The sequence below is a fragment of the Vanessa cardui genome, chromosome 1, assembly GCF_905220365.1.
Source record: "Vanessa cardui chromosome 1, ilVanCard2.1, whole genome shotgun sequence".
In the NCBI taxonomy this organism is placed as follows: Eukaryota; Metazoa; Arthropoda; class Insecta; order Lepidoptera; family Nymphalidae; genus Vanessa; species Vanessa cardui.
This window is the reverse complement of record NC_061123.1, coordinates 14,017,824-14,044,093: the sequence shown is the minus strand read 5'-3', so window position 1 is coordinate 14,044,093 and position 26,270 is coordinate 14,017,824. Positions and strand designations below refer to the sequence as shown.

Genomic DNA, 26,270 nt, shown 5'->3' with positions numbered 1-26,270 from the left:
ACCTTCTTCTCAAAGGCAGAGGAATATTAAATAACTGGTACTTCACTACGAACTAAACATGTTATATCTTTACTATGGAAATTAAAAAAGGTAAATTTGTTTTTATTTTTTTATTTTAGGGAATCACCTATAATTCCTCATGCGAAGCCGGTTCGGGTATTGAGTACTAAGTAATGTTATTGCTATTCTGCTAGCACTTCCCGCCTACATACTGTTCCCTCGAGCGGTGAGCAGTTGTTTGAGAGCGCTTTTTGAGATCAGTTGGCTTTATCCGTTTTGGCTGCGTTCGTATTTGTGCAATCAGTTACGCGTATTGTGTATTAAAATAAACATTACAGATCAAACTGTTATCGTTTTCGAATTGCATCGCGAATGTCTGGTGCAGCATAATGCTTTGTTATTTCTTATTCCTATTTTGTTTTTCTGGTAAGACTTTAAGATTTTATATTTAATAAAATTTAATAAAGATATACAACTACGACCAATTTCATTGTTATAATAAACAGTAATTATTATTTTAGTGAATTTTCATCGAGCTTTGTAAAATAGTTTTCCTTCAATTATTAACATTCGTCAGATATGTTTGTATAACTATTAGTTGTTGTCATTGTATGTAATGTGACTTATCATTAGTTCCGTGGTATTAAAATCTAATTAAAATATTATTTAGGTCTGAGACACGAGACATTCCACCCACTTCTTTAGTTTTTGCGAATTATGCGTCGGTACTTTATGAAATCAAATTTATTGTATGATTATTAATCCAAGACCTTAGCAATGTATTCACTTGTATACCCTTCCATGTTATAGAAGCATTTATGTATTATTTAACTGTAGTAGATATAGGTAAGTATTTATTTATTTATATTACGTTACTTTCTATTCAAAAATAAAATATATTCAATGAACAATAGACAGTATATACACAAAATACAGAGAGAGTAGAAAGTAGGTTTTTTCAAAATAACCAAGATAGATATTCTACCGTCAAACGACGGTACTCAGTGTTGTTATGTTCCGGTTTTAAGGGTGAACCAGTGTAACTATAGCATATAAACACAACAGACAAAATATCTTAGTTACCAAGGTTGGTGGCGCATTGGCATGTAAGTAAGGCAATGTGAGCAATGGTTAATATTTCTGAAATAAATACAAAATGTTTGTATGTATACACGTATATGCAAAAGTATACAAGTACAATCAACTTGAATCTAAATTGTAATTAATGTGCAAATTATCTTTATATAAATAAGTTCCTTTTTTTTAATTGACTATGGTTTTTTAATCTTCACAGCGTATTAGTTAAATTAAAAATAAAAGCCCTGGAGCACCCTGCACATTATTTCCAGAGTAATAAATACTAGACAATACACTGTATCTCAATATTAAATTCACATATGTAAATAGCCTATTTTTCCTATATTACCTTGGAATTCAAACTTGCCTTAAAATTCATCAAATTAGACCGTGAAGGCGAAACAGTAATACGGACACTTTCGCATTTATAATATTTTTATAAAAATATAAAATTATACATAATGATACAGTTACCAGGTACGCTTTAAAAATAAAATAAAATATGTACAATATTAAAAATGAGTAAAATAAGAAAAAATATTTTAAAAGGACAAACAATATCCATAAAACAACTATTTAACATTACCTACTTACCTAAATAAGTGTCGAGATATTCAAATTTGTTAAAACAAGCTTTAATATTACCTTCTTACGTTTTACCTGCATATCTAGATGGAGAGGGCCACTTAAGTACATAGCTTAGAGCCCCTGTACACGTTACACTATTTTGGCTGTGGTCGCAACAGTATTCGAATAAAAAACTATTTTACACAAAGAAATGACTCATACGCACTTCACTAAGTCCTTAGGCAAGTTTTTTCAATTAAATTATATATCAATGTTATTTAAAACACGATGATATCATAATTACGCATCACTAAAACAAGTTGTGCATTAAGATTATTCATATTTTATGGGCATTATTTGCAAATGTAAGTTGAAGAGTATTTTTTAATAATCTGTGCGCTACAAACTATAGAATCAATACTACTTTGTAGATAATTATATCATCCATTATAAATGTTTGTGATCTAATGATATTTAATACACATATAAACTCATACAGCAATGCAGGAACTGCGTGTCACAAATCGTGCTTCAATCGCATACTGCAAACTTTTGTATGTGTCACAAATTAAGACAATTCTGCGTGTAGGTATATCGTTGTTAATCAAAGAAGAAATACTATACAGAAAATAAAATAGCAATATTAGGGCACCCCAGAAATGTAAGGAGCTGAAAAGTGGGTGTACCCACTACGCGTCTGAAGAACAATAAGTACACAAGTGCAAGCAGTATTCTGGTTAGCCTTCCCTGAAATATGAGTTTTAATTGACCTTCTGATGTTCCTCATCGATGCTCCAAGACTTGTTAGGGGCTTTTGTACTTCCTGCACTCTAAATCAAAATGGGCTTTCTACTATTAGATACCTTCTTAGATCACCTATTGTTTTTTTTTAATTGATTTATTTTTTAGAGATTCAGAATAGTTATTGTATAAACTTTTACGACACTAATTCAGCTTGTCGGTTGTACATAAGTAGTAAGATTCTAAACTGATACAATACTTTGTTTATTGCCATTTGTTAACGGCAGGCGACTGAGTGGTCAAACGTCACAAGGTGTTTAGTTTTCAATGTGTTTACACGTTTACAAAATGATTATTATTATTAGTTCTCAGCCCACTAACCTACTGAAATAAGTAACATGCATCTGTTCTTCATAATATATTTCAATAGCAGATATATTTGATATGGAAGCTATAAGAGCACAGAGTAAGATTATCAGTAGGTATGCGGTAAGCGTCATTGCTCGAAAGTGTGCCATTATATTTGCATCAGGCGTTTAGTGAATGTATATATTTCTCAACAGTCAATATGCTTACTGGTATGAAATGTTGATGAAAATTGTATCTGATGCGTTTTATGTTATAACAACAACAACAACAACAACAGCCTGTAAATTTCCACTGCTGGGCTAAAAACCTCCTCTCCCTTTGAGGAGAAGGTTTTTAGAACATATTCCACCACGCTGTTCCAATGCGGGTTGGTGGAATGCACATGTGGCAGAATTTCTATGAAATTTGTCACACGCAGGTTTCCTCACGATGTTTTCCTTCACCGCTGAGCACAAGATGAATTGTAAAGACAAATTAAGCACATGAAGCAGCGGTGCTTGCCTGGGTTTGAACCCGCAATCATCGGTTAAGATGCATGCGTTCTAACCACTGGGCCATCTCGACTCAATGTTATAATTTATGTTATAATTGCAATTGTTTGTGTTAATATTTGGCACTCAATCGTGATATTATGATTTAAAAGATTTGTATGTAACTTTATAACATACGTCATGGAGTAGGGACCTATACGTTTTAAGTATATAACAAACCAAATTTATTTTTGCTGTATCCCTCTGACTCTATATGAGTGAAAGGAGACAGCAAAAACAGAAAAATCGCGTTACCAAAGCTTCTATTTAAAAAATCTGTACGCAAATATTCGATTTGCCAAAATTGAGATTAAATTTCTACTTCCTGCTAAATTTTGCGTAAAAAAAAAAAATCAACCGTTGTAATAGTTACTCTTATTTATTTTTTACATTCTTAAAAATATTTTAAAGAAAGTAATATATAATCTGAAGCCGGTTGCTTCCTCGTCATATATCAGCTACCGAGGTTATTTGTTTAAAATTAAATTGCAAAGAAGATGTAATCCAATAGTTATATGTACAGGATACAATGTTTGTTTTTTTTTTCGATCGTTGGTTTTTTTTTTATTTAAATAGACGTACGTGCAATTGGACAACTAATGGTAAGTAGTCACCACCGCCCTGAGGCACTTAAGACTTTTAGCACTGCAAGATTTTCTTCCATTCCTTACATCAAACAGTGTACAGTTACACCGACTCATTCATCCTTCGTACTGGCACACAGCAACACTACAGTATTGCTGTAAGTGGTAGTGCGTAGATAGTAGGTTCATTTACTGAGATAAAAAGTATCTACTTATATGTCAAAACCTTTTCCAGGCTGTAATCTATCTGATCTATCGTCGTGCCAACATTTTTCAAACCTATTCTGCCGTAATTGGATAAAAAACATGCCTACTGGATACATCCAAAATATAATGTTGCTAAGTGTAACTGTGATGTCACTATACCCTGTATGGTTACATACAAGGTATATTGGTACTTCTTCATATTGCACTCAGCATAAGTAAATCAATTCACTTCTAATTCGAAATATTGAAAGCAGACTTACGGTGCTACGCTATTTTGATACGTGAATCCTTTTAATGCTATAATTATAAAAATCAATATCGCAAATAAGAAGCTCGAATTAGTTGTTTAGAATAGTCCTATGAATGAGTATAAATAAATGCTATAATAAATGGATATAGAGAGTATAAATGGATTTCTTTATTCTAAATCGTGAGAAAAATTTTACATGAATTAGTGTTTAATGTAAATGTTGATAGTTTTATGATATTATACTTCTGACATCTATTTTGTTAGTAGTGTTACGGTTATTGATTTATTTTATAAGATCCGCTCTAGTATAATATAAAGTTGGAATATAATTATTTCTTAAATCTTATCGTATCATATCCCAAAAATACAATTTCATGTTTCTAATTTAAAAAGTGACTGACTTCCTTACTAATATTCAATCCTTATATCACTCTCTAACGGGCAGAAATTCCAAAACTCCTTCTTTAGTGAGTCTCTGTTCAATAAAACAATCCAAATTTCATGGCCCTGACATTAATGTCACGGTAGAATGCGCAAGCGATCCCGTAGAGATGGAGACCGCTGGTTTTTTAGTGGGTATTCCAGTGCCTTCAGCGTCGGAGAGCCCCACATACCCCCGAGCTATACAACATCATGTGGGGGAAAAGCGTAATGCGTTATTCCAGCGAAAAAAAAAATGGCCCTGACATTAATAGTTATCACTTGGCGATGATGAATCAGTCAGTCGGGGCATGTTATTTTATATACATATGAACATATACGTCTCCTATATTAATTAACCCTCTAATCTATCTCTAGTCACTTTGCTGATATGAAATATAATAATATGAATTTAAAAATTGTTTTAGGAAGCATCGCTGCGCCAAGCAAAGCGGACATAGACACCGGCAGGTTAGCGATGACGCACGTCATGTTATGTTTATACATTTTATAAGAATTATTAACACCATTTTAAACTGGAATAGCGACGTTAACATTATTTTAATCCAATAAAACTCATTATTTTATTGTTTTATCAAACGTGTTGAACGTAGTAAAAATTTTTATTCTAGATATTCATTTATGCTCTATCGTTATTTCCGCATATTTTTGTACTTGCGTTACAGTCGTTAGGTATATTGGCATGCACTGGAATAGGCATTTATAAATACAATCACAAATACCCTCGAAAATAGCAGTGTCTGCGTCATTGTATATCATAAAACACTCCACACAAAGCGTACGAAATCGCACATTATTATTGCGACGCACAAACTTTGGTGTTTCCGAAAGTATGCAATTAACAAAGCTTAATAAACTTTTCTCTATTCAAGTGCTATGAAATCTTCATCTACACGTGCTTTTGAATCATTTATCTATTATATATTATTGTCTTTTTATCTATTAGAAGATATATAAGAATATATACGCACTTTTTCAGGGCGACACGTTTCATTCGTTCATAACGTTTGTCAATCGATCATTAATAAATACACTAGTCTTATTCCAGATATCCTCATTTCCTGAAAATAATAACACTTAAAAATAGTATGCGTAACTCGTTAATAAAAGTAATAATTGTCTATCTTACCAATTTGTGTTTAGAATACTGCCGAATAAAGTCACACTAAATAATATGTTTATTAGACGTGTGCATTGAAATTACTTTCTTAATGTACCCATTAAAATTATCTATGTACCTCTACAGTTTTTAATTGATTTATAATTTGAAATATAGTTGTTGTGATAGAAAATAATTAATCTGTGAAAAAAAAGTAATGCAATCGTTAATTGTTTCTATAATTTAGTAATTCACCTCGGACTGTATGAATTTCGTTGATTAATATTTTTATATATATGTATAACTAATTATTATTTTATTAGCGACCCACACCGGCTTCGCAAGGGTGCAATGAAATGAAGCTTCTAAAATTATCAGTGTTTCCTTACTAAATTGTATGTGTATGTATTATATTAAGAAACCTTTATTTTTAAAGCCTTAATTTAAAATCTTAACTCATGATTGCGGATGTAAACCCAAGCCCGAATGAATTTTCATGAACTTATTTTCTATTGATGGTCGTAACTCATCTCATGCGTTTCGGATAAGGTTACTATTCTAACGTTAACAAGTGTGGTAGAATTAGCTCCAAAACTTCCACCGAATCAAATATTCGCTTATGATGCTTTTTGATATTACCTCCATCAAAATATAAATAAATCACATGTCTAAATTTATCATCACCAAGTTAACCATTTTAAGTCGTTGCTTAATACCATTAAATAAGTTTAAATTAATTTATTAAATATTTGGCATGAAACTTATTACTAAACCTGTATTATTTTGTTGTGTAATAAGCCTTATTTATTATTGTTTTATTTTGATAAGTTGTTGCTGTAAAGTGATTTAATATTAATAATTAAAAGAAATAAAACTCTTTGCCTGGCTTCTCTTTTTATACAAAGCTTTGTTTTCATTGTAATGTATTTTAACATATTTAAAATATAATCTTTTCACTTATTCTTTAATAGCTGTAAACATTTAATTAAAAACTACAATTGTTACATTTTTTTTACAGAATACCAACAACATACACGTTCCATGAGCATAATCCATATCTTTCGCACAAGAGCCGCTCTCTGGAAACCAATCAGATTTACCAAACAAATGATTACAATGATAACAGCGTCAGGTTTGACAAACGACAATCACCGTTGCATTATTCATATGTACCGAGGACCATTACCCAATATGACGAAAAAATTCCCATCAAAGTACACGAACCAAGAGAAGATCCAAAGCTTTTCTATCAGTCAGACATATATCTGAAAGATATTAATGGCCGCAATGTTAATCAAGAAGTAGCATCCATATACCCTGGGAGACAGTACATTCGAGCTGATGAGAAATATCGCGTGCCGAAACATCTGTTAAGAAGTTATGATGACAATCGTTCGTATGCTCCAAGTACGTACGGTTTTATTGAATTTGCCGATGCTACATCTAAGTTGTGTCGTACACTAACAAACTATTACTTTTTAGTTATTATGTTTACATATGCACTATCCATATAGAGCTTCTTTTATTTATACTGATAGTTCTCGGTAATCTTCGTGTTTCGGGCACCGTCGTGTCCCATGACATGCAGGATGACTTCGAAACATATAAACATATAGAGTTGTTACTTTTTTTTGTTTTTTGTATGATGGTACTCAGTAGTTATTACAAATTATTTAAAAATGAAATGTATACGCATCTGAGAATCTTTTAAAAATTACAATTGACTTCACAGACACTAGTCGCAGCCATTAATCGCAGCCAGTAATTTTTTACCTAAAAAGTACAATAAAGTAAAGTAACAGCCTGTAAATTTCCCACTGCTGGGATAAGGCCTACTCTTCCATTAAGGAGAGGGTTTGGAACATATTCTAACACTCTGTTCCAATGCGGGTTGGTGGAATGCACATGTGGCAGAATTTCGATGAAATTGAACACATGCAGGTTTCCTTACGATGTTTTCCTTCACCGCCTAAGCACATACATATATTTAGTGGTGCTTGCCTGGGTTTGAACCCGCAATCATCGGTTGAGATGCACGCGTTCTAACCACTGGGCCAGCTCAGCTCATTTTTTTTCCTAATTTTATTTAATTTCACAATGGTGGAAATCTGGTAAAGACGCAATCATAACAGCTAATTTGCTTCTTGTTAAACCTTGTATCGATGAAGTAATAAAAACATATCATAATACCTAATTTTATATTAAAGTATAAATTACAACTACTACCTCATTTTTCATACCAATGTAACTTTTATGATTAATGTACGATTATGGCATGTACCACCCACATGGTTATATTATGATACCTCAAGTCACAAAAATATATACATATTACACGACAAATAAAAAATTAGTTATGTATTATATTTTATCAAAACAATGAACAATTACTTAAGTGGAGTACCTTCATAACCCATTGTGTCATATTACAGCTCAAAAGATTTGCATACAGTGTCCCCGCGACAGAACACTGGTAGCCAAAGTAGGAGCCGACCGAGTTTTCTTTCAGAGTCCTACACTTAAGACATGTTCAGGGCGTAAAGCACCAACAAATGTTCGCTTTGTTCACATGTACGGAGCTAAATTTGGAACATTACTTGAACAGGGCTCCCACGTCGTACTTGGTAGACTCATGTACAAAAATCAAGTGAGTTACAAGTGTTTATTAAATAAAAGATTATTGTAGCTTAAGTTATCCCTTATTATATCAGTTATCTGCCAGTGAATCCCGTCAAAATCGGTACGACTGTTCCAGAGATTATCCGTGACAAACAGACAGTCAAAAATTGTAATATATGTTATTTTGATATACTGTGTATACAAAAATATGCATTGAGTAAAAAAGGGCTATTTTAATATTACAAACAGACACTCCGATTTTATTATATGTATATATTTCACCTTCATCTACAACAACGTTTGTGGGAGTTTAATCTTTCTACTGAATTTTATATCAGGTCAACCATATGTATTGGCTGAATCTTTGAATATTACATACATTTGGTGCAAAGATTCAGATGAATTGTGGAACTGTTTGTTATCAGATTAGGATTAAATACATATTTGGTTTGATTTGAAACTTTTAATGGCACGATTTTTTTCGTATGGGTATATAATATGTGTTATTTTGAATTATTATAATTATAAAAAAAAAAATATTAAAAAACTGTAATGTTTTTTTCATAAAGCATGTTTTCTTTAATATAGCTTTATATTTAGATATTAAGGTTTTTACTTTATACTTTGGAAACAAAGTAAAGTCATTTTATATATAGAGTTATTTATTTTCAGAGTCTCCAGCATTGCAAGATCCAGGTGCATGTTATCGTTCAGACTTGTCCAACACCGAAGTATTTGATATCGCACTGCGAAGGCGAATATAAGCCATGCAATTTTACATGTCGTGACAAAACATTAGAATTACAAGGCGAGTCTGCTTTATTTTGCGGTGAAGATATGAAATGGGAAGGCTATCTGCCGCAATGTAGAGGTAAAATAAATAATAACTTTTAGGTACATAATCTAATATTCCTTAAGTTCTCTTTTCTTCATTCACCTCTTTATTACAAAAAATTATAATAATTTAAAAATGATCATTCTAAATATTATTTTGTAGACATATTAAATAAATAAAAGCGATGTCTTCAAAATCGACTGCGAACTGCGTAGAACATTTTACTGTGCATAAGTGTATTTATAAACAAAAATGCACTCTCATAAATCATCAAGTCATTGCAATGAATTGTTCGCAAAACCGTGAGGTGAGGAGTGAGGTGTTTCCAAGATTGCAGTACTGAAATTATATTCGTACACTATAAAATGCTATGGAAGAATGTATACCATGACCGATAAATAGCTCACACATTAAATTAAAGTCCTATCAACATAGACGATATATTTTTAGTGTAATATACATTTATTTTAAAAGTGCTATAATTCTTATTGTATCATATTTTAGCTCGTAACTGGTGTAAGCCTCTACCGCCACCAGATAATGGACAAATTAGTTGTAGAGGTGATACAGCAGAACCATATTCAGGCCTCGTCGAGGGAGCCCGGTGTCGAATACGTTGTCCATTAGGCTGGCGATGGAACGATAAAGCTGTTTCTGTCTGTCGGCGAGGAAGTTGGACAAATGTATTAAAGTGTACACCTAAAAAAGAAAAGCAAAAATAGATCTGTATTAAAATAATATTTCTTATTTTTAATTCTTATATTTTTCTATTATATAAAACATTTTTTTATTGCAGTTTTTAATAAATAAATAATACCAAAAACAGATTTTGACTTGTTTTCTTTTTTATCATTTCCCTAGAGCTTCTTTTCTTAGAAATTCATAAGGTTTTAAAATTAATAACTTTCAAAAATTGTCGTTTATAAAATAAGCTATACATAATATATTTATGTATAACAGTATATAGAACCTTTTATTTAATGATGTACATATTCTATATTTCAGTAACCCATAAAAGTGGCACTAAAATAATCATTCAAGCTTGCAACACCGTTGCGTTTAAATTTAGAAACTAAATCTGACAGTTGTAGCCGTTAAATGTTTTGAGTTTGGTGCATCAATATATTATAACATTTTTAAACTCACTAAAGTGTTTTGCATTTATTATTGAATTGGAATATGGAACTTTAATTCTTTTTAATTGTTAAAAACTACTGGAATCATTGTACGATACAATATGGGTGGGAACATAAGTAAATCAAGCACTGAGACGGCTGCGCTCACGCAAAAAAACGACTTGGACAAGGACACTAGTAATAACTCCGATCCTCGATCTCCAACGCCTGAAATAACTCGGACTCCTCTACAGGTTTGAAATTATACGTATGCAGGAAGCACTCAAAATAACTGCCAAGAAACCGTTTTACATTGAATGTATCTTTTAATGAATAATTATTACGTCTTTTTTAATTTAAGATAACTTAAAAATGTTACTAATTTAAATAAAAATCAGATAACTATGTTCTAAAAACCAATTACCTAGACCATGCATCCTTTCTTTGGATATTAGTTATTTTACACCATTCCTATCGGTTTTGCCGCTCATTTTAATGGCCTCGTTTTTTTTATAAATAGTAACATATTAATTAAACGTCTTTAGTCTATTATTGTAAAATCATTTTATGTTTCAGAATAAGAATGGAGCTAAGCATAACATAACAAAGAATGTCGATTTGCGGAAGACATTTGAAAACGGTAAAACAGAAGAAAAACTTATACACAATAATCCCATTTTATCTGCTGTCATAAAAAATCACTTGCAATCCTACGATCCACGTTCTCCAACTCAAGATTTTGAAAGAACACCAATAGTTATTGCATCTAAAATTGAAGACAATCAAAAAATCCTTAAAGAGAATAACAACTTTGGGAGTCCTTGCCTCAATAATGATACTATGGAAAATAATAATTATGATTCTTCATTTGAAATTAATGATGCTAAACCAAGCTTAGCAGTGGCCAAAAACTTGTGTGATGGTTTTTATGACATGACATTAAATGAAACACTCAATGAGACTGAAGAGCCGTTAGGGTCTTCTACAGCTTCCAATGAAGTTATTCAAAATAATATATCCAAGGAATGTGCGGAGCCAACACAACTATTGGAAACAGACTTTGAATACATAGAAACTGGAACGGAAACATTTGAAGATAGTGAAGAGCATATTGAAATTAACAACAAAGATGAAACACCAGACTTTGATGTTAAAAATGTTCCGCTCTTTAAGATTCTCCAAGAAGATCCCAGGTCCCCAAGTATTGGTATAGAGCGAACTCCAATAGTAGTCTCTAAAATTGAAGAAGATGTAAGCGAAGAAAATGTTGAAGAAATGTCAGATGACTCTCTCCTTAAAGTATTGCAGACCACGAAATCAGAGCCGCAACAGAAAGAGGATCAAGATGGAATTTTAATTTATGAAGATGAATCCAACACTATTGACAAGACGCCAAAGAAATCAAAGTCAGCCAGCAACAGTGGATGCAGAACTCCTTTATCTTGCATGAAAAATAAAGCCGACTCAACACATGCTAGATCCAAATCTACTAACACACTATATGACTCTATAAACCAAAAAGTAACTAAGTCACAGAAAAGAATTTCACACATTCCACGACTCAAATCATTAACAAAGCAGTCTTCTTACATTGGTTCAGAGAGCAGCCTTTCACTGAAAACTATTTCAAAGACAACGGCTATTAGTGGTGATTGTGAGAACACACCACCCCACTCTCATCGTGATAGATGGGACAAAGACAATAGTATTGTTCTGTAAGTTTTTAATATGCATTATCATATTATAATATTGATAGTTCATCTAGCAATTGCTCATTTGTTAGATACCTGTAACAACATTTTATTTTTCTTTATTGAATTGTTTTAATGTTAATTATTATTCATATAATTCATGATAATTTGTGATTGTATGATATGTTAGATAAATTCTAAGTAAGTGATGTGTAATATCAAAATCGTGACATTGAACATTGTTTTAGTTATAATTGTATTGACAATAAATATTCCCAACAACTGTTTATTTTTCTCATACCGTTTGATTATTTTGTCTTGCTTCTATATTTCTGTTGATTACATGAATCATGAACAAAGTCTTGCTAAAGCAAAACTTAGTCATACAAAAAAAATTAGACCATTCAAAAGTCTAACAATTACTTTGATAACTACATAATGTAAGCTATTTTCAGTTTGTTCTACAAGTCAACATCATTTGCCTTAAAAGATACCAAAACTAAAAAAATCTTTAATGTATTTGGAAATATTGTGTGGATAAAATGTCAACAGTTGGTTTAACATTGTGCTTCATATAAACAAAAAATGTATGTGGTTACATCAATGTACAATTCTCACAAAAACGAGATAAAGTCAATTATTTTCGTCTGTGTGTATTAAAATACATAAATTGAATTTCTCTTAAGTCATTACGAAATCGATTTATTATACTACTAAAAAATAAAAGTCAATTTTTCTACAACATTTATTTCACACAGATTAAGTAAATAAATACATTAATCAATGATTACATTTTCAATTCTTTTACCAGTTAATAACAAATAAAGCAAATAATCACAATTTTGCAATAATTGATGGAATGGTTTAGAATTAACAAAGAATTATTATAAAAAGAAATTTAATATTGTAAAATCACAAGTATTATAAGCGAAGACAATGATGTGTTAAATTAAAAGTTCTATTTTGAAACAAATTATTTCTTTGTTAGTGAAATATTACAACCATAAAGTTCATTGTAATATGTAGGAACCAATAATCTTCCTTTTTAATTTTCATAGGCGTAGTAGTACCAAGCTCCTTCGATCTAAACAATGGATCAAATTATTTTTCTAATACAATATTAGTAGTTATATTATCATATGGTATGAATTATACATTATATAAAAGTAATAACCACATGTTTTATGAGCAAATTTTACGTAGCCTAGCGTATTCGCGCACTACGAATGCATTTACCGCGAATACGATCTTTCGTGCAGATGTGTTTATATTTAATAAGGGAGTCAAATGACAAATATTTGGATTAACCGTCCTGGCAACAGGCCTTGTTTCTGTTTAAGGGAATAATACTACACTCAACCTTCGAAATTGAAACGACTAGTATTGTACGTTCACTGTATTGTAAATATGCAAATATATATTTATGTAATGTGTAAGTGAGGCTGAGATAAGAAGCTTGCAAAAATGGCCACTTTTGCCACAAACATCGCGAAAACGACAAGCCAAGCAATCATCGCCATCACATTGAAAAACACTAAACACTTCGAATTTATAAATGCATAATTTTAATATATTTTTTAAAAATGTTACTAGAAGTATTTTTTGTATTATAAATTATTATTATGAAATAGAAGCTGGTTTAATTTTCTACCTTAATATCTAACATTATATAATTTGGCACTGATTTAACAAATGAAAATAGTTTTGTAAGGAATGTTATATAGTTTGTTTATTTCAATTATTGAATAAGTATAATATAACTTTACCTTAATATAACAATTACATGACGTGTAATAAAATAACATATGAACAAAAATACAGAATAATATCATCGAATACAAATCTTATACTCCATTATATTGAAATTACTTAAAAAAAGTAAGTAAATTTAGTAATTATGAGAAATGCATTGCTTTAGAAATAAAAAAAATGCATTAGAAAGTTACATAATATTATTATTAAAATCAATCTATAATTTTAATAGTTTTAAACCATTTTAAATTAAAATTTAATAAGTATGGTGCCTCTAAATACGATGTACATACACATACGACAAGCATTTCACAACATTTACTAGTGATTCATTTTATGAATTAATTAAATATATTGGACACAAATCTACGCTAAATCTACTTGAACATTATATGAATACTAGATAATTCAATCAAAATGCAATATCAATTAATATTTAATTGATGTTTTATATGTTATTTCAAAGTATGACTATGTGAAGTTCATTTATAGAATTACTACAATGTGACATCAGGAGGCATTATTCAGTGTGACACGAATTCACACAACCATATATTAAAAAATATATAATGAATTATTAAACGCAAAAACAAAATGAAATGGTAACTTATAATTCATATTATACATATAAAGTATATTATGCTGAAAATATTGCAGTTATCATATTTCGAAATAAATTATAAAAAAAGGTGATTTCCCTACATAAATTACATTGGAGACCAAAAATATATAAATTATGCTTTATTTTTTATAAAGTAGATCTTAAAAAGTAGAGACATACTATCCTTTACTATAACCGATCTTGTTTATAAATTTTGATAAAATTTTATTTTTCCCTGTAGTTTTTAAGGTATTTTTAGATAGTGTAGTAAGTCTGTTATGTAACAATATATATTATCACTGACAAAATCACTGTATTGAATGACATAATAATATGTTACAGATTAAGGCATATGTCACTCTTTTGTACTATGTAATAATTTTTCTATGTCATAAAATTGGGGCTTTTAATAGGAATACGCAAATCCGAATATACTTTCGATACTCTTGAGCCAGTATTTATATTTATATACATGTCATTTATTAAATATCTGTTTTGGTAAACATTAAAAAATGGATACCTGTCAAAATTTAAAGTCAATACAAAAGAAATTAGGTATTTACTTCTTAGAAGTATTATAACTATTATGCTAAGATATATCTTGGAAAATAATTTCCATTATCATTCACTATTTTCAGTAATACTTACACATTTAATGTGCATAATTCAAAGCCATAATTGTGAACCGTTTAAACTTTGTTTTCATAGAAACATTTCGATGGGTCATGTGTAATAAGTACTAAAAACTTTCTATATTTTATACATACAAATAAAAAATAGATTTATAAATGGCAAATAATTTTGTGCCAATTTGAAAATCACTTGCAAATTGCACTTTGTACAATCAATTATGTATTGTTTTCAATTATTAGTTAAGTTAAATTACTAATAAGTAATAACAGTAAAACTAAATAATAAAAACTGGTGATGTAATTCATTCTACTCTCTTTATATAATTTGGAGAAATTATTTGGAAAAATATTTTTGCTAACCATACTTATGTTTTTCGCCTTCGTAAATATCTTATTCAAGGTCACGCATTATACATTACATAGTTCTGATAAATAATGGATGCACTATCATGCAAGATACAACTTTGCACCATTTACATATACTTGAGACCCATTATAGAATTGTGTTATATTAATGAGGCAGTGTGTTCATAAGTTAGATAAATAGAATTCATATAATTTTCTATGTTATGAAAAAATATTCAAACCACACATATGTCAACATAGAATAAACTCTTAGTAATGGCAAGGTAACAAATAAATCTTTGTTATTTTTTTTTGTTTTTTTCAAGCATGCTCGCTCACTCCTGTGATGGATTGGATTCTGAAATAGAAGGGTTAGATTATGACATTAATTACAAAAGAATCACACAATCCTTGCAAAAAAACACAAACAATTATTTCTATATTTATACAAGCTTTTATTTCAAGTCTCTCAGTAGGTAGTAGTGTTTCAAGTATTGTGTTTTGATTAAATTTTAAAGTGATTGCTGCTTTACTGTTAGCAGGGCTGCCTGTTTCAAATATACGACAAGAAACTACTATTTGCAATTTTTTTTATAAATACTTTCGAAATTCATTTACAAATACTTTATGCAAATGTCATTGCATAAAGCCAACCAACAACATGCCAACAATTCTGGAATTTCAATAATAGTGGGAAGCCTATTACACTAAACCAAGTTCGATAAGACTACCAGATGATATATGTATAAAGCATGTCTTTAATAGGGAACACAAAACGGAAAAAGTGCATGAAAAGTATTGTGTAGTAAAAAAGTGTAGAGTTGTAGGCTCTTGAACTATAATGTACATAGTGTCACCTAACAGTGTCTAGTATCAGAAAATATGTTTATAAAATAAACAGCATCCAGGTGATTTAGCTGATAATTTTTTTTTTCTGGTTATAATTATAATATTAGATTGTCTTGAGAACTTGATTGATTTATTTAAATAAAATATGGAACCTTTTTTTAACTACAGTTTAAAAAAATTACATTTGGTGTTAATTATGTATGTATGTAAACACAAAAAAGATTTACAACAAAGAATACTTGAGATTATTATTATAATGTATCTGCATGTTTTTATTATAATTCAGACTATACATTATTTTTTTTAGTATTCATTTTCCTATACTAATCAAGCAGGATCAAAATCAAAACATTCAGATTAAACTTATAAGAAGTATGGTACTCATGTGAGACTGCGTTCACATAACAGTATATTATTTGTTGTATCATTCATCAAATTGATTTTGTAAATGACTTTACAAACATTGGGATATCAAACCAAATCAAAATTAAACAAGCTTTTAAACATACCTGGTTTGTCATCCTTTACATTCTTCACAACAAATTCCCGCAGTTCAGCATAAGCTTTAATCAGATTGTCATTAACGATAATAATGTGGCAGTTTCTCGGATCTTGACCTGAAATTGAAAATTAATTAAAATAAGTAAACAATAAATACGAGTCTAATAAAATTAAAAATTCATCTTCATTAATTATAGAGGGACTCATTATACATTAGAAGTAACTTAATGATAAATTGTAGGAACTAAGAAATAAGGTCCCTTGTGCCTGTCATTAAATCTGCTCATTCACCCTAAAAACTGAAACATGACAAATCTAGCTAGTGTTGTTTTAAGTTAGAATGAAGGTTAGAAGGTTTGTACCAAGTCTTCCACATTAAAATATAAGGTTATTGGTTTTGTTCATTTCAAATATCCTAATCTACGATAAATCTTCCTAATATACCTCTGTAGTAAATATAGTATTTTTGTAATTTGATATCTAATAAAATTTTAAACAAAAGCCTTATGTCAAACATTTTGATATAATAAGAATTATATTACTATATATGTTCTAAAATCTTTACATCTAGAACAATAATTTATTGTAATAAAAGATTTTTTTTAAATGTCTATTACACTCCAGAAAAGAAATATATTATAATCATATGTGTTAATTACATTCAAATAAAGTTATCCATATATAATTTTATATACATATATGTATAAAGCTTTAATATAAGACTCAGATTAAATTTATTCATAAAGCAAAAACTATTTTCTATGGCTTATTTTTATTCATGTTAAAACATGTGTGACTAAAGAAGAATAGGAGCCTCAGACATTTTAATGGCATATAATTTTTTTTTATTGTTTACTTTGATGTTTGTCAGTAAAACTTCTGTTGACTAAAACAAAACCTGTTTATAAGTACAATCTATTATTCAACCAAAACAAGATTATTTTAGAAAAACATTTCATCATCAAATCACCTACAATTATATAATTAAACAATACATATTGCTACTACAGTTTTCTGATAAATCCAGATTATTTTTTTAATCTTTGACCTACTGAAATAAGATGATATCTCAAAGATACTTTGTTTTTATAGCAACAAAGTATCTGTATATGAATATTATAGGATTTATTCTTCTGTATAATTGATTTTTTTTTCCTAGCCCTCACTATCCAATGGTTGCTAATACCAATCCTTTAGGAGATGGACAAGACTGCCTGCTTGCTAATGCAGGCTTTTGTTGTGATAGCTAGTTGGTAGTATCACTAACACTAACAATGTAAATTCTTCAGTAAAATTACCAAAATATAGAAGAATTCCTAATCTACAGTCATAAAAGGTATATACATTTGGGATGATATTTAAAAACGTACCAAATTCAATTTCTTTTCGTGCAACTTCCAATCGCTTCTTTAAAGCATCCTCCTGTTCAGTGTTACGAGCTCGTAAACGACGTTCCAGCTCTTCAATAGAGGGTGGCATTATGAAAACCAGCAACGGCTCCAAGTCTGTCTTTTTTATTTGTTTCACACCTTCAATATCAATGTCAAGTATGCAAGTTTTCCCAGTGCGGTGGACGTCTTCTATAGCTCGTTTGCTAGAATTTAAAATTTTATGTATTTATAACACAATTTTCAACTTATAAATAATTTAATATGACCATCTAATATTATACTAAGATAATAGATTTAAATTGTATCACTATTTCAACTAACTCATGATTATGCTTTGGTAACTAATAACATGTTTTATGTGTAATGCAATATGTATGGAAGAAATGTAAAATTGTAAACATCGTTATTATTTAGTAATAAACAAAATAATAATACATGTGAATTATGCAATATAAATAAAAATTTACATTGAGACTATTTATATCTATCCCTATATATTTGTTTCAAGCTTATTATAATTAAATTAAACGCGAATGTTAACTTCTAATACGTAGTTGCTAGTTATTATAGATTGTAATATAGAATGGTAAATAGTTTTGTAATGTAAACAAAATTACCATAAACAATGACTGTCTTGATTTTGGGCAATTACATTGTTGGCCTTTTGCCTAAATCTTACATTTCACACAACAAGCACATGGCTTACACTTGTAAATTAAAAACAACCGATCCGCTCACCTTGTTCCATACATATTTCCACTGAATGTAGTCGTTTCTATAAATTCACCCCTCTCCACAGCAGCAATCATCTCATCTTTAACTGTGAAATGATAATGAACACCGTCTTTTTCACCAGGTCGAGGTTTTCTTGTTGTATGCGACACGCTGAATCCAAATTTATCGGGAAATTCTTTGAGAAGGCGTTTCAGCAATGTGCTTTTCCCTGATCCCGATGGTCCGCAAAAAACTAAAGGACGAATGCCTTTATGCACCATTATGTTAAATACTGTAATTACAATTAATTTATTTAATGCATGCCGATTACAGGTTAACTATATTATTTATTTAAAAATATTGTTACATTTAATGAAGTACGTGGTTATATGCGTGGCAAATACTTTGTTTCAGTTGATTTTCTTCAGTAATTCTAGTGCAAGAGTCTAGAGTATATCGGTTATTTGTTGAATAAAATATAATAATAATTACACTTATAAGTTACACGCAAAATTTCGCGCACTCGGTACTGCAGATTTTTTGTATTTTTCAATATTTGACCATAGACAAACGATTCTAGTATATCTATTCCAATTTCCATAAGTGTTTACACATCATCTATAATCTCTCTGAACTATCATTCAAATATTTTACTTATATTTGATAAGAAAGTATGTTAAATTTGGTTTAAATGTGTGATTATAAGTAGTCGTTAATGAGTTAAGTAAATATAATAACATGTATTTTTCTGATTTAAAATAAATGCTATCAATGAATTCCATTATAAATAGTCAAGATCAGTATATCAGTCGAACATAATAAAACTTTAACTTTTTACTTTTTGAAAGTAGACAATAATCCTAAATGCAATATACCTTATTAGTTACACGATTTTTTTAGAAAAGTACTAAATAATTTAAACATCTAAATAGAATAACCCAACTTATAAATCAAATCAAACATAAATAATTTTTGAAAATTTATAATAAATTAATTTTAATACACGCTGCTGGCGTTTCATTTATATTTTTTGTTTCTTTTTATAAAATATACGTAAATATACTTTAATTTTTTTCTAATATAAATTGAATGTATTTATAATACGACAAAAATATCTATGGTATATTTTCAGCTGTTTAACAGGAAAAACAGTAAGACAACTCTTTATTAATATTTTTTATTGCTTCTTTTTATTTAATAAAAAATATATAAAATTAGTCTATTTTTAATATAAAAATATTTATGTTATGAATATATTTCAATATTTTGTTTTCTATTTTTATCTTATCTTAATAACTTTTGTATTGATTCCGGTTCCATTGTGGGAACCAATCACAGGCACTATAGGGTAAACTTCCTTTGACATAGTAGGAATTCGTCCGTTATTTTCAATCTGATCAAGCCAGAAGCAACCGAGGAACCAGCAACCATCAATCGTGTAATTCTTCTCAAGTTTTGAAGATAATTAAAAGAGTCAGATATTTAAAGAGTTGCAATTGCGTTTTTATTATTGTTTGATACGTGCTAATCGCAAATCATAAATTGACTGTGGCTTTTCAGCCGCATAGAAAAAATTGTGAAATGGAGATCCAGGTCAGAAGGCAACGTATGGTAAGTTTAAATTTTATGATTCTTAGATTCGTTTTTAGTTTATGTAAATGTTTGGCTTAATTATGTTTATACAATAGGTGCAGATTCAGGACCAGGAAAATGTATATTCCAAAAAAATTAATGTTGTTATACCAACGAAACGGCAAGGTTTGGCTGTTCGGGGTGCTTTGGGAGAACTGAATACTAATGTGCAAGTCCAACGCGATGTAAATGTTGGCAAAGTAGCCGTAGCTGCTGCTGAGTTTGAAAAGAAAGCTACCCGTGGTATTGTAAGAAGGTAAGTGATCGTTTCTAGATTATTAATAATCTACCCCCAAATTGCTTATCGATACTTTTAAATTCAATTAATACCACGACTTAAAGGCAAATAGTATCAAGGAATTATGATAGAATAGACATTTAGTATTCCGTATGTTTTTATATAAATTTCTAGGTAGAATTTTATTGTTATAGTTGCGTGTTATTTTAATTTTACCTTACAGTAACTACAGTCATGTGCAATCGAAAGTGAACACTGGGTTGGCTGCTAAAACAGTTATTCAGCCTTCTTCAAGACCCCCATTGAGACGCGAAGAAAGCACTGCGGGATTGGCTGCCCGTGCTGTTGTGAGGACCAGGGTGAGGATTATTACGTTATAAATAATATCTTCATTCTTAGAATCTCTATTTGATAAACATTTTGCCAAATTTAAATACTGCAATGTTAGGGATATAATACTAACAGTTACATTTTTGTTGTTCTAAATATATTAAATATTTTGAACTAACTTGTTGCTACGTCTTTGTGCAAGCCCTATCTCTAAGGTAACATCTTCTCATAAAATATTCAGCCATACAATAGTTCTCAGTCGTCCCAGATTAAAGGGTGAGTGGGCTAGCATAGCGCACGAGGGAGATAACATCTTAGTTCCTCTGATTGATGATTTATTTAATTGTAAATTGTTCTTATGGTGCCAATGTCTATGGGCAATAGTTACCACTCATAATTGCTGTTCATTGACTATCCTGACAATGGGTTGGTGTTTGTCATCAGCTGTTTGGTATAAAAAAGTATTGTATGTTCTTCCATGGAGTTCTAATTTCCTTTATACCAAATTCTTAAATTGTAGTTACATTGTCTTGATGAAGTTTTAGATCTTTTTAGGATATATTTTAAGTTAATCAAAAATCTAATATTTTAATGATTTTTAAAAGTGTGATGGATATTGTGTAACTGGTTTTGTATATTACAGTTATTAATAATTCGTAATTTTTGGTAACTTAACCATAAGTTTTATTTGCTATTAACAGGCTGCACTGAAAGATGTTCAAAATAAGCCTCATTATGTTAAGGAAACAAACCCATTACAAGCTAAGAAAGTCACTCAGGATATCAAGAAGCCTTCTAAGTTGATTTCTCTAAAAGATAATGCTAAGGAAAGTAAAGGCTTGCTAAGATCAATTCCCAAGGAGCCTACAGAGTCCCTGGGTAAACTTAAATTGGGTGAAAATGATGACAATGTATCATCGGGAAAGCAAGAGAATGTTGATGTCAAAATTCTTTCTCCACCAAAACTGCCAGAGGACATTGAAGACATTGATGCCAGCGACAAAAATAGCCCCTTACTCATGTCAATTTATATCAAAGATATTTACAAGTACTTAACACATCTGGAGGAGAAATATCCAATTGAAGAAGATCACTTAAGAAAGCAGGTTTGTATAATTCAGATTAAAAATAATATTATGGCGTAATTTTTTTTTTTTAATAATGTGTAAATAGATTCTTCTCATATTTTACTACTGAATAGCAATTAAATATGATTGTTTCAAGTGTAAGTGGGCTATATAACTTCAAGGCACAAGCACATAACATCTTAATCATGTTATCCATGTCATACTGGTGATGGAAAGATTGCTTAATAATTGTCTATTGTGTGGTAGTGACTCAAGTGGCTTATAAGTCATAATGATTTTTAGCAGCTATCAAACTTATGAGCTTGCTATATTACTTGTAAAAATTAAAATAGATTGTAAATAGTGCACATGAGTTAGTCAATAATTTTCTATTTTAGACTGTGATCACCGGAAAAATGAGGGCTACTTTGATAGACTGGCTGGCAGAGGTTCAGAGACAATTCTCGTTTGTGTTAGAAACATTCCATTTGACTGTTGGAATAATTGATCGTTATTTACAGGTAAACATTTATTTTTGTAATTTTTTCTCATTATTTTCTGTAGCAGATTTATTATATAGCGTATAATATAGCGGATAATTTTGTCCATCTTATTATAATATTTATAATAATTATTTTTAGTATAAGTAATATTTTTCTAACTATATTTTTTAATAACTTGGAATTTTTAGTCCTTGCAAATGCCAATTAATAAATTTTTTCAATATAATAAAATTAGTAGATTATATATCTCATTTCTTAAACCAGAATGAACTAATACAGCTACTCTTTTCTAATGAAGGTGGTGCCAAATGTGCAGAGGAACCAGTTGCAACTTGTAGGTGTGACGGCGATGTTTATTGCTAGTAAATATGAGGAGATCCATGTTCCTGATGTCAGTGATTTTGTGTATGTGACGGACAATGCATACTCAAAGTCTGATGTCTTCCAGTGTGAGAGGGAAATAATGTCAAAGCTTGGCTTCTGCCTTGCTAGACCTATCCCTTTGAGCTTTTTGAGAAGGTAAGTAACATAATATTTATTTTAGGCTTGTAAATTATGTATATATTTACAGTTCAAAGGCTACATGATAGGAGTATCTATCAAGGAAAAGTATACACTATATTTAAATAATTAAATAAAGTATATTTTACCTTGTTAATTTTTTATGGTTGGCCCAGTCGTTTGCCAGTCATGGCCAGTGCAAACAGTTGCAAATAAGTTTATATTCTTTGAAAAATAAGATTGTCATTAAACACAAATGGCTGGGACATAGTTGCATTTGATATATATTTTGTATTAAATAACCAACAAATTTTAATAAATTGATGTTTGGGAATTAATATATGACAAGAAATAAGAGTGCTTGAATTTGTATTAAAAGAATAGAAAAAAATAATCTGAAAGTCAAGTCACTCTTCCTGGAGAGGAATTACATTATTTCATTATAACGCGTTAAATGATTATGTTCCAAAAACAATTTCCTTCTTGTATTTATAGGATGTTGATTTCATATAGTTCAACTGAATTATAGAAGATGTTCAGTGTTATATTTTGATGTAATTTCAGATTCGTGAAAGCCGCGCACGGTACATCAAAAAATCACCATTTAGCCAAATATTTCGTTGATCTGAGTCTCGTCGAGTACTCCATGGCTCATTACCGGCCGTCGGAACTAGCCGCTTCCGCGATTTGCCTCTCGTTGTATCTGCTTTCTAGTAAAAAACTAACCGAAGTCTGGACACCCACATTATCGTATTACTCTGGATATAGTTTAGAGCACATTGTTCCCATTATGGTGAAAATCGCTAAAATTGTAATAAGTGTTGATAATTCGAAACATAAAGCAGTGTACAACATGTATTCGGATACGACGGTTGCGAAGGTATCCAGCCTGCCTCAGTTGAAAGGAGACGCTATATATGAGTTAACTAAAATAACTTCATGTTAACATCGGAAGTTTTTTGTACACGTTTTAAAGTTGTGTGTCTTGAATGCGGTATTAATAATTATTTATAATCAATAACTATGGACTGAGTTTTTGATGTAAGGTTTCTTATAGGTACCTGTTTGTTTGATTAGGATTAATTTTAACTTTTAGACGTAGTTGTATGACTGTGAGATTTCTTTGAAAGTTATTGACATTTTTTTATTTATATATGTATTATAAACATAAACGTTTGAGACATATTTTTTTATAGTTTGAAAATTATCTGGCATTTCAATGGGCTTACATGAAGTTGCAGGAAAATGCACTAATATGTATATATTTTTAAATTAATATACCTGTTTTATCGACATCAATTATCCGTATTTATTATATATTTGTGTAGTTTGAGTCTGTGGGCCCAATATATTATTTTAGATTAATTTATTTGTAATATAAAACTGTTGTATTGCTTATTTCGGACGAGGTTTTATAAATCTCAGTTTCAAACTAAACGTGAATAACTTATATTCAAAGTTGTATAATGATTGTTTCAATGTTAATATAATTATTGTATTAAAAGCTTCGATAAAGTTCATTGTTTGAATATTTGGAACAGCTTAGAATAAAAATATTCTATTAATATTATTTAGTGACAATGGACCAATACATTTGACTATATTTGACTCGGAATAATGTAAGCCAAGTTTTAATTGTTTAGATAGATATTTTTAATAATGTAATTTGATAAACCTGTGATTAGATTTATTATCCTGTAACTTGTTGAAAATAAAATGTTTGTAATAATAAATGTGTTTTATTCAAGTATTTAATGATTATTAATTAATCTAAATAAATATTTTATAGATTACTTATTTAGCTTCGTACGAGCTTAAGCTAAGACCAAATAGTCTTGTATTATATAAATACAGCGTGCCTCTTCGATTTGTGTCCAAATAGATCCGAAGTACGTTATCAAACGAATTCGACACGGCCGATGTTCGGGCGGGTTCAGTTAGTACACTTAACGATCTCTATAATAAATTTAGGAGATTCCTTAAACTATGCAACTGGCTGGAAAGAATAAAATTAAAAAATAAAAAGCGCGCGAAACCGTATCAAGCCGTCATTATTCTATCTTTTTGGGCGCGAACAGTAAGGTCAATATTGGCGCGATTTATAAGTGTTATTTGTGTTTTATTTGGATTTGTCAACTCAACTGAGTAAGTAATTTACTTCAATATGTATGATTGGGTGATTTATTCATGTTAAGATATTTTCGAAGTTAGAACTATTTTGGTTTGTTTGTAAATGATTGAAGTTGTTTATATCCTGATTAAAGTTATATGTTCTTGCCTTTTTTTAATTTATGTCACTTCTGTATGCTTATATATATAAACAATAATTATTACATTTTTTAGCTATGTAAGTGTATGCTCAAAGCAGCCGTCATTCTGATATTAGGTTAGCGTCAATTGCTATCAATTTTTTTCCTCATTTTATTGAAGCTCTGATGGGACTCTACAGGATCTTCTTTACAGTTAGGTAATTGTGTATTCTGACAAAATCCCTTTAGATGCAGCACTAAATGCAAATACACTGACGGACCTATAAAGTGCATTAACGTTCGGGACACGTTTAAAATAATAATTACAACCAAGCTTACAAACTTTTTATACAAATTAAATTGAAACCTATGGTTTGGTTCGTCAACTTCATAATTACGTAGTATCATATCATTAAGTGTGTTTGTATACTGAAAAGGAGCATAAGCGATAAACGTAACAAAAATTGGTTTTGGTTGGTTTACTGAAAATTAAACACAAAAAAAATGTAAAAACACAGATTTTTACTTTTAATAAAGTGCATTGCTTCCTCTTCGCCTTATTACAGATTTTAATCGGTTCCGAATAGTTATATTAATAATATAGCCTTGCAGAATAGTTTTCCATTCTTTTTGGAGGTGCAGGATTTCGCGTACTGACGCCAAATCGCCTATTACTTTACATTAAATTTTTTGACTTTTAATCCTATGTAAGGTACCACGTGTATAATACTAATGTGCTGAATAATAATAATGAGCTTTACCGCCCTTAAAAACGCACGCATTTGACGATTACTAAGTATATCATGGCACTGAGTGTTTTTATTTTAACTTTAAATTATT

General features: G+C 30.0%; 4 protein-coding genes across 6 annotated transcripts; 3 read left to right on the top strand and 1 right to left on the bottom strand.

The window, feature by feature from the left end:
- The first annotated feature begins 220 nt into the window (after window positions 1–220).
- LOC124530345 lies at window positions 221–10,127 on the top strand. The gene is made up of 6 exons (XM_047104490.1): window positions 221–426; window positions 5,174–5,216; window positions 6,884–7,272; window positions 8,298–8,512; window positions 9,157–9,355; window positions 9,824–10,127. Exons 1-6 carry the CDS (start codon window positions 390–392, stop codon window positions 10,039–10,041), a joined length of 1,101 nt encoding a protein of 366 aa, XP_046960446.1. The 5' UTR covers window positions 221–389; the 3' UTR covers window positions 10,042–10,127.
- A 255-nt stretch (window positions 10,128–10,382) lies between these two features.
- Window positions 10,383–12,400, top strand: LOC124544368. Its single transcript, XM_047122891.1, has 2 exons — window positions 10,383–10,688; window positions 11,011–12,400. Exons 1-2 carry the CDS (start codon window positions 10,557–10,559, stop codon window positions 12,151–12,153), a joined length of 1,275 nt encoding a protein of 424 aa, XP_046978847.1. The 5' UTR covers window positions 10,383–10,556; the 3' UTR covers window positions 12,154–12,400.
- Window positions 12,401–12,913: 513 nt separating this feature from the next.
- LOC124544379 (guanylate kinase) lies at window positions 12,914–19,498 on the bottom strand. 3 transcript variants are annotated; one of them, XM_047122903.1, is made up of 5 exons: window positions 19,278–19,498; window positions 18,935–19,202; window positions 18,176–18,399; window positions 16,814–16,921; window positions 12,916–13,209 (listed from the first exon to the last, which is right to left on the bottom strand). In XM_047122903.1, the coding sequence occupies exons 2-5, from the start codon at window positions 19,189–19,191 to the stop codon at window positions 13,178–13,180; spliced, it is 621 nt and encodes a 206-aa protein (XP_046978859.1). In that variant the 5' UTR covers window positions 19,192–19,202; window positions 19,278–19,498; the 3' UTR covers window positions 12,916–13,177. The 3 variants fall into 3 exon arrangements, with proteins under 3 accessions (XP_046978875.1, XP_046978859.1, XP_046978867.1); XM_047122911.1 differs by lacking the exon at window positions 12,916–13,209 and adding an exon at window positions 13,847–15,813; XM_047122919.1 differs by lacking the exon at window positions 19,278–19,498 and having other exon boundaries at window positions 12,914–13,209.
- Window positions 19,499–20,280: 782 nt separating this feature from the next.
- Window positions 20,281–24,901, top strand: LOC124533823 (G2/mitotic-specific cyclin-B). The gene is made up of 7 exons (XM_047109351.1): window positions 20,281–20,521; window positions 20,599–20,798; window positions 21,004–21,139; window positions 21,812–22,216; window positions 22,576–22,698; window positions 22,979–23,199; window positions 23,746–24,901. Exons 1-7 carry the CDS (start codon window positions 20,492–20,494, stop codon window positions 24,125–24,127), a joined length of 1,497 nt encoding a protein of 498 aa, XP_046965307.1. The 5' UTR covers window positions 20,281–20,491; the 3' UTR covers window positions 24,128–24,901.
- The last annotated feature ends 1,369 nt before the right edge of the window (window positions 24,902–26,270 follow it).

Excerpts from the sequence above, each read along its gene's own strand:
- LOC124533823 (XM_047109351.1), top strand. The coding sequence starts at position 20,492 with ATGGAGATCCAGGTCAGAAGGCAACGTATG. Across the intron at positions 22,217-22,575 it reads AAGATCACTTAAGAAAGCAG|ACTGTGATCACCGGAAAAAT; the intron begins GTTTGTATAATT and ends TTTCTATTTTAG. Across the intron at positions 23,200-23,745 it reads CCTTTGAGCTTTTTGAGAAG|ATTCGTGAAAGCCGCGCACG; the intron begins GTAAGTAACATA and ends ATGTAATTTCAG.
- LOC124530345 (XM_047104490.1), top strand. The coding sequence starts at position 390 with ATGCTTTGTTATTTCTTATTCCTATTTTGTTTTTCTG. Across the intron at positions 7,273-8,297 it reads CAATCGTTCGTATGCTCCAA|CTCAAAAGATTTGCATACAG; the intron begins GTACGTACGGTT and ends GTCATATTACAG. Across the intron at positions 8,513-9,156 it reads GACTCATGTACAAAAATCAA|AGTCTCCAGCATTGCAAGAT; the intron begins GTGAGTTACAAG and ends ATTTATTTTCAG.
- LOC124544379 (XM_047122903.1), bottom strand. The coding sequence starts at position 19,191 with ATGGTGCATAAAGGCATTCGTCCTTTAGTTTTTTGCGGACCATCGGGA. Across the intron at positions 16,922-18,175 it reads ACGAAAAGAAATTGAATTTG|GTCAAGATCCGAGAAACTGC; the intron begins GTACGTTTTTAA and ends TTTCAATTTCAG. Across the intron at positions 13,210-16,813 it reads TGTAAAGGATGACAAACCAG|ATCGAAGGAGCTTGGTACTA; the intron begins GTATGTTTAAAA and ends TCCATTGTTTAG.
- LOC124544368 (XM_047122891.1), top strand. The coding sequence starts at position 10,557 with ATGGGTGGGAACATAAGTAAATCAAGCACTGAGACGGCTGCGCTCACG. Across the intron at positions 10,689-11,010 it reads TAACTCGGACTCCTCTACAG|AATAAGAATGGAGCTAAGCA; the intron begins GTTTGAAATTAT and ends TTTATGTTTCAG.